We start from the raw sequence: 12066 nt of genomic DNA on the forward strand, positions 1-12066 counted from the left end.
CCAGAACTGGACACAGTACTCCAGCTGCGGCTTGACCAGCACCACATAGAGGGGGAGCAAGACCTCTCTGGACCTGTTAGTGATGCCCCTGTTGATGCACGACATGGTGCTCTGCCTATTGCTTCATTGCATTGGTGACTCGTATTCATCCTGGAGTCAATCCTGACTCCAAGATCCCTCTCTGCCTCTGTGCTGCCGAGAGGGTCAGCCCCTAGCCTATAACCATAATGCTGGTTCCCTCTCCCCAGGTGGAGCACCCTGCACTTGTCCCTGTTGAACCGCATCCTGTTCCGATCCGCCCACTTCTCTAACCTATCCAGGTCTGCCTGGATGCGGTCCCTGCCTGCTGGTGTATTCACTTTACCCCACAGCTTGGTGTCATCAGTGAACTTGAACAGGGTGCTCTCCACACCCTTGTCCAGGTCGCTAATGAAGATGTTGAACAGCACCGGCCCAAGGACTGAGCCCTGGGGGACTCCGCTGCCCACACCCTCCCAGGTCGACATTGACCCGTCCACCACCATCCTCTGGGTGTGCCCCTGGAGCCAGTTTGCCACCCATGTGACTGCATTCGTCAATGCTGCAGTCCCTCAGCTTGCCCACCAGAATTGGGTGGGACACTGTGTCGAAGGTCTTCTGGAAGCCCAAGAAGATGACATCGACTTCCTCCTTCACATCTAAGCTTTTTGTTACCTGGTCACAGAAAGAGACCAGGTTAGTCAGGCAGGATTGGCCTCGCACAAACCCGTGCTGGTTACCCCTCAACATCACTTCCCCTGCAGGGCTCTCTCAAATGTGGCCCTTGATAATTTTTTAAAGACCTGCCCCAGGATAGAAGTGAGGCTGACTGGCCTGTAGTTGCCAGGCTCTTCCTTCCTCCTCTTCTTGAAAATAGGGACCACATTGGCCCTTTTCCAGTCCTCAGGGACTTGGCCTGAGCACCAGAAGTCCTCAAACAGCCGTGAGTGACTGGCTAAATCCTGGAGTGCTGACTTATTTACATTTTCACTGACATCCTGCCACACTTTTAGCTTCTTTCATTTCTTGGAGTCTCAAAACAGCAGAAACTCCTCATGCGTGATGAAGGGTGACTGTGCCCGAAAGCTTGCCAAGAACTTTTTTCCAACTACTCAGTTGGTTTAATAAAAGATATCACATCTACTCAAAGAACCTTGCCTGCCTATCTCCTTAGACCAACATGGCTACAACCAAAAACCCAAACGCACTTTGAATTGCTTTGTCTGCGTTAACAGTGCTCCAATGAAGCTGCTTTTTGGCTGGGGCCCTGGGGCCCTGGATGAGGGCACCAGCAGCACTGGGGGGGCAGGGGCTGCATTTTGGAAGTGAGAGGCACTCCAAAGCATGACAAGTCAGTGACCATGATCTTTTTGATTGAGCAAATTTATTTATTTATTTTTTATTTTCATACAATCAGACATGGTTTTGTCATGTTATGCTGTAGAGTCCAATGACCCTGGGTCTGCTTTTTGTGGAGATACTTGAAATCTGACAGTGCATTGCTCTATCAGCATTTTACAGTAACCCTATTTGCATATCAATTCCGGTTCCCCCCCCAGCTCAGGTTACAGCTCTCATCAGTCTGTGCCTTGAGGCAGACCTCCAAACCTGGTTTTCCAGCAGTTTGAACAGACATCAACTCAGTTCAATAAACCATATAGTTTCCTCTTTTAAAAGTCACATCACAGAAGTCTGCTATTCTAGGGCCAGGAATATTATTGTTTTGTTGTTACTTGCCCTGTTAGGAATAGAGGGAGCCCATTCCTGCATTACCTTCCAGTGTGCCAAAGACGTATTCCATTACCTAGAACTACCTGACCCATACCACTTGCATTCAATGCTACGTGTTAGGGTTTTCTTCCAGAATTGGCAAAAGCCTGCTTTGCTGTGACTTGCACTTGGCAAGCCATGCACTTTATTTGATCTGTTCACCAGTCACCAGTTCATTCTTATTAATGAATTACACATTCTAGAGAGAATTTTATTAGCTATGCATATTTTCCAAATAATATGTAAATTAATATCCTGCACCCACCATGCCTGTGTACCACCAGGGGACTCTCCTGGACATCTCTGACCAGAGTCTTGCACGGCCCAAAGCGTGGCCTGATTGACAGCTCCCCATGCACGCTGTAATAAATATATGGGCTATTAGAATAAGGAATTTCTTTTGGGCTGGGATTAGAGATGGAAATCCTTCTTAGGCCTGCCCCACACCGTGACTGGCACCAGGGGACTCGCCCAGACATCTCTGACTAGAGTCCTGCCTGGCTCAAAGCACGGTTTGTTCATGCCAGGCTGCCAACTCAGCCCCCGCCATGCACACTATACTAACTATATGGGTTTGAATAAGAAATTAGTTTTTGGCCTGGGATGACAGCTGAAATTCCTTTCTGGGTCAGCTCACATGGTCAGGGGTGCTCAGGCGAGTCCCCAGTGCCAGAGGCAGGGTGTGGGGTGGCCCTAACTTTGGGGTGTAACAGCCACATATAACAGTGCATGGGGAAGGCTGAGAGACACTGCAGAGCTGGGTGCAATGGCCACATATAACATTTCATCACAGCCCTCACCATACACTGTTATACATGGACATTACATTCCAGAGCTGGGTGCACCTGGGTCAGTCCTGGGTCAACACAGTTGCGTCCAGAGAGATGAGGAGACAGTACCATGGTCTGCTACTGTGGTCAGTGTCAGGGGGAGCTGTCCAGCAATGAGGGAACTGCCTGGGTGACCAGTGGGGTCATCCTAAAAGCAGCACCCCAGCAAAGCTGACAGATGAGGCATGAAGCCCCTGGTGTGTGCCCCTGTTGGAAAGTCTGATGGGCTGTGTGGCAAAGAGTATGGGGGTAATGCTGGCATAGGCAGCTTCCCTGTCACCCAGCATTGTTGGCAACTCCATTAATCCCCAAAGTCTGTGAGAGAGCAAGAGTGCCTATAGCTCAGATAGAACCCCGTTTTTGGGCTTTAAAATAGGTGCTGTCAAAAGGCAGGGGGCAGAAGAAAGACCAGAGAAAGACTAGGCTTGGCAACAGTTTGGTGGCCAGCCAGGGCAGGGTGAACCCCCAACTTCCTGTCCATGCCACTGCAGGAATGTCCCAAAGAACCCTGACTATATTCCTGCCCAGCCCAAAGTGCGATTTGTGCATGGCAGGCTGCCAAATGACAGCTCCACCATGCCCGGTGTACTAAGTATATGTCCTTGAATAAGGAACTGGCTTTTGGGCTGAGATTACAGATTGAAATCCTTTCTGGACCAGCTGACACCATTCCTGTGTGTCACTGGGGGACTCTCCTAGACATTCCTGACCAGAGTCTTGTCTGGCTCAAAACAAAGCTTGGCTATGCCAGGTTGCCAACTGACAGCACCCCAGCCACAGTTCTAAGTATATGGACCCAAATAGTTTCATAGTTTCTAGGGTTGCAAGGGACCTGAGCAAATCTCCCTTGGGAGCCCATTCCAGAGCCTGGCAACCCTAACCGTAAAGTAATGCCTCCTGATATCAAGCCTGAACCTGCTCTCAATCAATTTGTGGCAGTTATTCCTTGTTATGGCAGGTGGTGCCTGGGGGAACAGAGCCTCACTTATTTTCCGCTGGTCCCCACTGGTGAGTTTATAGATGGCCACCAGATCCCCTCTCAGTCCTCTCTGGTGGAGGCTGAATAGATTCAGATCCTTTAGTCTATCTTCGTAGGGCCTGGCCTGCTGCCCCCTGACCATGCGAATGGCCCTCCACTGAACCCTTTCAAATAAGGAACTGGATTTTGGGCTGGGAGCGTGGCTAAAAATCATACTTGGGCTACCCCATGACATACCTCTGTGGCACCGCAGGACTCTTCTGGACATCTCTGGGCAGAATCTTGCCCGGCCCAAAGCACAGTTTCTGCGTGCCAGGCTGCCAACTGACAGTCCCCCCATGCCCACTGAACTAAGTACAGGGCTCAAATAAGGAATTTCTTTTGGGCTGGGATTAGAGATGGAAATCCTTCTAGAGCCATCCCATGCCATGCCTCTGTGGTTTTTCTAGTTTTCTGGCTTTCCTGGAACTGGGCTGGTTTCTGGGCTAGGACTGCAGTTGGAAATTCTTCCTGGTCCAGCCCATGTGGTCACGGGTGTCCAAAAGAGTCCCCAGTGTCACAGAGGCATGGCATGGGGTAGCCCTAGCTCTGGGGTGTAACAGCCACATATAACAGTGCATGGGAATGGAAGATATGTGCTCAGTCCTGGGGTGTAACAGCTTAATATAACAGGGTATGGGGAGGTCTGAGATATACCCCAGAGCTGGGTGCAATGGCCACAAAAAACAGTTTAGCACAGCCCTCAACATACACTGCCAGGGCTCTTCACTCCTGACCCACAGCCCCCTACTTCCCCTAGCCCTGCTGGATCGCCTCACTCCTGACCTGCTCCCCCAGCCCAGCTGGTGTCTCTCACTCCTGACCAATAGTCCCCTGCCCCCCACCCTGCCCTGCTGGTTCCCGTCACTCCTGAGCTGCCCTCCTCCCCCAGACCAGCTAGTGCCTCTCACTTCTGACCCACAGCTTCTGAACTGCAAGGAGACAAAAACCACACCAAGTTTAAAACCCCAGGGTCTGCCTATATCCTTTGACCAATGCTGCTACAACCAAAAACCCAGTCCAACAAAAGTAATTTTGATTAACCTGAGTGAGTCTTGAACTGCCTGACCCAAACAAACTGATCTTTGCTACAAAGTGCATGCGAACACAGGGAACAATTTTTTTGGAATCCAAAAATGTTGTATTTTTCATTAATCTGAACCTTGAACTAAGTCACCAGTAAAATTTTGCAAAATTAGCCCCTGGAGACTTGTTGCAGCATTGCAATAAAAATTCAATGGATTTCCATGGATTACTGAGTGAACCCAAGTGGCACCTGGTGGTAAAAAAGTTGCAACACAGGGAAAATCCCATTTTTGGATGAGTCTCAGATCCACGTTGAAAATTTAAAACCATAAAAAAAAATCCCTCATGGAAAAAATTCAGGAGCCAAAAGTAAAACATGTCAGAGGTGTTTTAAGTTACCATGAAAGAAAAAAACTAAAATGATAAAATCAGCTCATAATGTGGATTTGCAGATGCAATTTAGTTAGCTTAATGGTGTTTTTTGTCATGTGTGTGTAGTTCCTGCTCCTAGAAGAGCAGGAACTTCCTGGGGAGAGCCCAAAGAGCCAGGCAGAAGCCCAGGTGCAGGCTGCCATGGCAACCAGCCAATGAGGGAATTAGTCTGCACCTGCGCCTAGTCAGCTGGCCAGAAGGGGCAGGGCCCTGGGCCCATATAAACCCCAGGCTGGACCTAAGGAGGGCAGTTCCCTGCTGGTGGCCAAGGGGGAAGGAGCCCTTGTAGAGTAAGTGAAGGGAAGAGGCCTAACTAAGTTCTGCTCCTAGTATGTAAAGGGGCAGAGCACACCTTACACCGTTTGTGTTACGTTATAGCCCAGGGGCTTATGTTTTGGTTGTAGTTTTGTAAGACTGGTGGTTTGGGTGAGGCTATTTGGGGAAGGAGAAGGCCGCATTGGGGGGCCTACTGCAGTGTGGGGACCCTGGCGCCAGTGAGGGTGAAGCATTTGGGGTGCACTGACCCTGGCGCCAGTGAGGGTATGACATTTGGGGTGCACCGGCGCCAGCGAGGCGCAGAGACAGGGCTGCGGAGAGCCCAGAGAGGAGAAGGGGGCCAACTCATACCAAGGCCCAGACCAAACAACATCAATACCATCTGTGAGGCTTGGGGCATGGTAAAGGGGCGGTTGGAGCCATGCATATAACCCATAAGGCTAGGGTGCCCCCAAAACACCCTCTGTGAAAATGGGACGCACAAGGGGTCTGGGAACCCACGGGGTTCAGAGATCCCATCAAACTATGTCCAAGACGACTTAAGGGCAGCCTCCCTATTTTTATATTTCCATCAAAGACATGGCGGGGGAGAACTGAGGGTGCCCATTGGGCCAAACTGGCACAGTCGAGGGGCCTTAAGAGATCCTGGCCATCCTTAGGGACCCCATCACGTGACAATGCGGACACAGGAAAAATCTAACATGGAAACAGGAGAGGTGTAATGTGGATGAGCACCCACATAAATTCAAAGAACTTTGTCTTCCTTAAATGCATCTGAACCTTTTGTGTACTGCCTGGAGGGGCCCTAAACTACCCCTTCCTAAGGCATATCTACTGAAGTTTTAAACAGACCCTGAGGTCTTCAAATATGGTCCAGTATCCAAAAGTGATGGCAGTGACAAGACCAGCCAACAGTCTTGATGCTGATGTTCTGGCTGACGGGGGCTTCCCTGCCCGACTACTTAGGTTTTATGTTCCTGAAGTGGATTTCACCCAATAATGAATAGAGCTTCACAAACACTGTGTTGTAAGTAGACTTCATCTCTAATGTTACAACTGGGGAAACTGAAGCACATTGCCCAAGTCAATGCCACAGCCTCGAACTGAACTCAAGTCAACTTTGGCACAGTGCAGTGCTTTAACCTAGCCTTCAGTTATGAAAAAATGCAAGGACTTCCTTTTTATCTTTCACTGGATGTGTTTACACATGCAATTAATGCACAACAATAAACTCCAGTGCATATCTTGGCGGAGTTTATTGCTCCCAGGCACCGTGTTTAGCCATGCGCCCAGGACTGCAGCACATTAAGCTGGGTCGGAGCAGTCCTAGCTAGAAACTAACGGGGGGAGGGGGGTCAGTTGCCAGCCCAGGGATGCTCTAACCCAGCTCAAAATGCTGCTGAGGGGTTGGCTGGGGCAGGAGGCTGCTCCAGTGCGGGGCTAGTCAACAGGCAACCCCTGCACTGAAGCACCCTTGTGCCCCAGCTATCCCGGTCAATGTTTAAGTGTGTGGCTGTGCACTAAAGAACTCTGACATAGGAGAGTAAATACAAGTACTATCCTCTGACGGAGTTCATTCGTTTACTGTGGCCTCATAGGGCTGCACATGTAGACACTGAGGTGTTTATTGCAGAACTAATTACTTAGCTCTACAGTAAATGTCTCATGTAGATGTGCCCACTATAGACATCATGTTTAAAATAAAGCTCTTCTTGTTGTTTAAATTACCTGAGCTAATTCTGCTAACAGCACTGAACCTACATACACCGTCTGAGCACACACTGACCCATTATGTCAATGTCTCAGACAGGTGTGAAAGTTCTGAGGATACAACTGAGGAAGTGCGGTTTGAAAACCTGGCCTGCAATCTCAGTGCACAGAAACTCAACATACATAACAGTTACTTGCATGTACTATACTAACAAATCTTAGGAACTGCTGCACTCTTTTGCAGGTGATCAAATAAAACTTCACTAGGGGCAAGTTTGCTTTAGCTTTAAACCTACTTCCACCATGATCCAGCCTTTGACTTGTTTAGCTTGAGGTGGGAGCTTCAGTGCATCAATATGATATACTCCACCAAGTGGTGCGAACTGTCGCAAATCAACAATATTTTCATCAATTATCTCTTCTTCCTTTTCATTGGTCTCCTCCTGCAGTGTTGAAACCTGAACTAAATAACAGCCAAACATCATGTGTTACTGCAGGGTCTAAATAAAGTATCAAGATGTCAAATCAGACATATTCATACATCTCTCTACTTTAATGGCTTTCCACTCTGTAGTATCTCAGCACCACCTTCTGGTGCTCTGCAAATCTTTAAGGGTTCCTTTAGAATGGAGAAAACCAGAAAGAGGAGAGAGAAAGAATCATGTTAGTCTAAAGTCAGGCAGAAGGCAGGATAATTTGTACCTTACAGACTAACTAAATTGGAAATGCATAAGCTTTTGTAGACAGCAGCTTACTTCATCAGATGCTGGGAAGGAATAGCATTTACCATGCCTTCTGAAAACTGGAGAGACAATAAAAATCAATAAGAGGTTGTGGGCGAGAGAAGTGTGGGCAAGAGACTTTTTAAAAAAAAGTTAAGTACTTTAAGAAAAGTGCTATTAGAAAGTGCAAACACAATGACTGTAAGTAGCTGGATGGCTTCTTGGCCTCAAAACTTCACGTATGATATGCTGTCCATATTATATATGGTAGCTAATGCCTTGTAGTGAAGACCATCCATATTTACTAACACAATATAAAACTGTAGCAAGCTTACAAAATAAAATATTAAATATTAAAAACCAAAATATTTCAACAACCTAACGAGTGGTTCATTTAATATTGATGCTAGTGACCATACTATTTAATTTCTTTCTGTCCTGAGATAGAGTAAATGATTTCCAGTAACAGAAACTCTCCTATTACAATCAGGAGTCTTTTATTTATATTAAAAAAATAACAAATTTAAACTCTTGTATCACTTACAAAAATAAAATTAAAGGTACATAGGGTACTGGGCACTCTAAATGCATCTTCACACTAGAAAAACACTATTCTGATATGATTATTCCTTTTCTGGTCTTGGATCTTAGAAAATGGGGAGATAGAGATTTTAGAAGTGGTACAGGAGATAGAATTACCACATTCCACTGACCAGTGCCTAACTCCTTTGAAAATCCCAGTGTAAATATTTGGCTGACTGGTCTCTAGAGATGAACCTAGTCATTTGTCAAATCTGTACCCATCAGAAAGTTCTTTAAAACAGATAGCAGGATTAATAATATAGATCACCTATTCACAACACATTGCTGTGTTGTTTCAGAAGAACGTGCTAGAAGTAAATTAGTGGATATACTGAGTTAGTTTTAGTAGGTTTACTAAGCTAAAAAACATGGAAGTACAAAAAAAGGGACAGATGATTTATATGAGGAAAAAGTTGATGAGCAGTACTGGTTTTTGGAATTATAACCCCTATTCAGCAAAGTAGTTAAGAATATACCTTATTTGAACATCTTATTTAAGTAGGGAAACATTCATATGATTGGAGTTATGCAGATGCATACTTCAGTAACTTACTGGATCTCAGTCTAAAATAAAAGCAAGACCAGAACTCTAACTTCCAAAGACAGACACCTAGAACTGTAACCTGAGCAGCCTCAAGAAACAACAAACATCTCAAGAAAGCTCTCTTCCACACACACGCAATTCTCAGCAATGACATTGTCTCTGTATGTACATTTGGCATTTAGCAAACACTGCTATACTAACTTTTCTGGTGTAACTGAAACAGCAATAGCTGTACACATGTTGTTGTGTTTATGTCAGGGGCTATGCTATAATATATACTGAGATGTTTGCCACAAGTAAAATAAGAAGCTTAAAAATGTACATAATTATGCAACGTTGCAGATAAGCTCTGACTGAGTACCTTGTGAAACAGTGTTAAAACTTTCTGATTTCTTATCAGGCTCTTCTCCCATCATCTCATTTTCATCAGCATCACTTTTATTGTCTTCTTTGAATGAGATACCACTCTAAAAAACAAAAGATAATGGTTTTATATTAGAGTGAAACAGGCAAAATTAAGAATGACATAGCTCTTCCTTGAAAATGAAGGTATCATGAGAATATTCCTTCCGTGAGATCCACATGTAACTTGCTGCAGGAATGAGGACCTCACTTGGGGAAGTAGAGAATGAAACTGTAGTGCATTAGTGCTTTGCTGGCTGAAATACTCAGTTTTGATTTATGGTACACATAGGTAACATGTAGCAGGGGCACAGGGAAGCATGTGCCCCACCCTAAGATTGGCCGCCACTGCTGGCTACTGTGAGTGGCTGCCGATTGCCAATCGCAACCCCCCTACACTGGTGGTCGCCAATGCTGCAGCCCACAAATTGTGCCCCCCGCCCTCAGTCTCAGGAGGCACCAGTCAGTCATGATGGTACACATTCTCTTAGCATTATAAATTCTTGGCCAGCCTAGATTTTTTTCAAAGTCAGGTAATCAATTTAACAAGCTGATATATGTGTAGAAATCAAAGTATAACTGGATTTCTATAGTCATTCCATCTAACAATCCCAAAGCACGTTACAACCATCAATGAAGTTACTATTGCAGCACCAAATGAACTTAAACAATAACTAAATTCTCTCTTCACAAATGAGAAACTAAAGCAATAGCTTGCAAATATGAAAGACTGCAAAGTTTCAGCCTCTCAGTCTCAAGTGAACCCAACAGATATTAAAAACAGGGGCCTTAAGAAGACAATGGGAAAAGGTTGCATCTTCAAAGAAGAAAATAATGCTTTTGGGTAGGTGCAAGGAGGAAAACATAGGCTAATGAAAGGGATGGAAGGATACTAACTACAGGAAAATCTCTGGGGCATCACTGGAATTGGCTCAAAAAAAGTTTATAGGTTTGGCCTCTCACTTTCCATTGCTTTAACGTTTGACTGGGATATTCTTGCTTTTACATCCAGGACTGGAATTGTACAAGGTTCAGGCAATAAAAATGTGTTAAGGTGCTACCACCTTGCAGCTGGGCTTTGACTGACAGTACTGTGCATGTTCTAGATTTTTCCCACCTTTCTTCCAGGTGAATAGCTTTCCTCTTCATTTGCCAGGTCACTTTCTTTTTCACTCTTTTGCTCCCCTTCCTCTTTCTCCTTTTCCCCTTCTGTCACTTCCAAAACCAAATCTGATCTGATTTTTGAGAGTTCCTGCATCAGGTGCAGTGGGAGAATATGATGTAGTGGAGAAACATGATCATAATGAGTGTGCAAGATGCGCACAGCAACATCGCTCACTGCCAGGGACTTTGGAAGGTCAAACCCATAGTCTGCCTCACAAAATGTATGATTTTTGAACCTGTAAATAATGGGTTTAAATAAAAAATAATCTCTAGTAAAACCAACACAGTAATATTCAAGTACATTTTGTTCAGTTTCATAGCAAAACCGGCAACTACGTTTTCTTCACATAGTGGAGTCTACGGAGCAAAACTGGATCATCACCACATGCTCTCACAGCATGGATGACTGTCACAAGCTTCCCAAGAAAACTATATGAGATCTGCTTGCCTTTAAGGATTGTGGCCAGAAATGAAAGAGGACAGATTCAAACAACACTTATCCTGTATAGCTTACTCCTGGGTAAAATGAAGCAATAGGCTAGGCAAAGATCTACACAGGTTAATGTAGCTGACGCTTGCAATAAACCCCTTTCCACAGCTTCCAGATACAAGCTGCAGACACGCACAGCGGTAAAGGCAGCCAAACTAGGAGAACCAACAGTACCACACATCCAGCAACCTTTGCAGAAATGTGGCAAGCAGACTAGGAGGCATAAAGAGTGAAATGAGTTCTGTGTCAGATAAGGTATTCTGTGAACCCACTTGGGCCCTCTTCCCCCATGCCTAAGACTGTAAAACTACAGGTCCCATTCCCTACCCATTCTCTTTCCTGAGGAGACAATCTTGCTCATGTGAGAATTCATCTGTCCATTTTATAAATGTTATTCACTATACTTTTAAAATCCTCCAATACAGAACTTGCACTCAATGGAAGGGACATGGAGGTGAGTTTAACCAATTTAAAGTACCTGTGGACTATAAGGTGCTACACAGCAAGAATGCAGGTTCTCAGAATCTGGCCATTAGTCTTTATTTGAAATAAGATTAGTTGTCTACTGTACCTTGGATTCTTCTTCAGATTTGCCCAAATACAGAAAGTAACATTTTTATCTTTAATGACCATCGCCATATTTCCACTGTCAGAATCTGCGTAAGTGTTAGCCTTCTACAAAAATCAGACAGACTCAATCAGAATATTAATGAAACATAAAGAATGACAAAATTAAATGGAAGTTATAAAATATCATTTGTTTACCAGGCTTTTTCTAAGAAATATAGCCAATGGACTTTGGTCCACCAAGCCGGTTTCAAAAAGTTATGAAGATTGAACTACTGTATATAATATGCCTGCTATAGAGGTAACCAGTGTCCCAGTGAAACTATAAATGGAGTGAGCAGCAATAATCTTCACTCCTTTTTTCAGTGAAGGAGCCCAGGAAAGAAATTTAATGAAAAAATAAAAATGAGGAATTTAATTTTTTCCCAACAAACTGATCTATCAGTAAGGTGATAAAAGCTTGTGGGAAATAAAAACAAGGGAGGGATGTCAACAAGTTGCAGAATATTTAATTT

At 45.0% G+C, this 12066-nt stretch overlaps 1 protein-coding gene across 3 annotated transcripts in view; it reads right to left on the reverse strand.

The window, feature by feature from the left end:
- Positions 1–12066, reverse strand: part of CASC1 (cancer susceptibility candidate 1) — a 91798-nt gene that overhangs the window by 33287 nt on the left and 46445 nt on the right. For all 3 annotated transcript variants that reach the window (XM_019515687.1, XM_019515686.1, XM_019515685.1), the window contains 4 exons: positions 11556–11659; positions 10448–10730; positions 9290–9395; positions 7377–7543 (listed from right to left, as the gene is read on the reverse strand). In XM_019515687.1, the coding sequence (XP_019371232.1) occupies positions 7377–7543; positions 9290–9395; positions 10448–10730; positions 11556–11659 (660 nt within the window). The remainder of the gene's footprint in view (positions 1–7376; positions 7544–9289; positions 9396–10447; positions 10731–11555; positions 11660–12066) is intronic.

This window comes from Gavialis gangeticus, unplaced genomic scaffold (genome assembly GCF_001723915.1).
Source record: "Gavialis gangeticus isolate Ggan-Ray unplaced genomic scaffold, GavGan_comp1, whole genome shotgun sequence".
NCBI classification, from domain to species: Eukaryota; Metazoa; Chordata; order Crocodylia; family Gavialidae; genus Gavialis; species Gavialis gangeticus.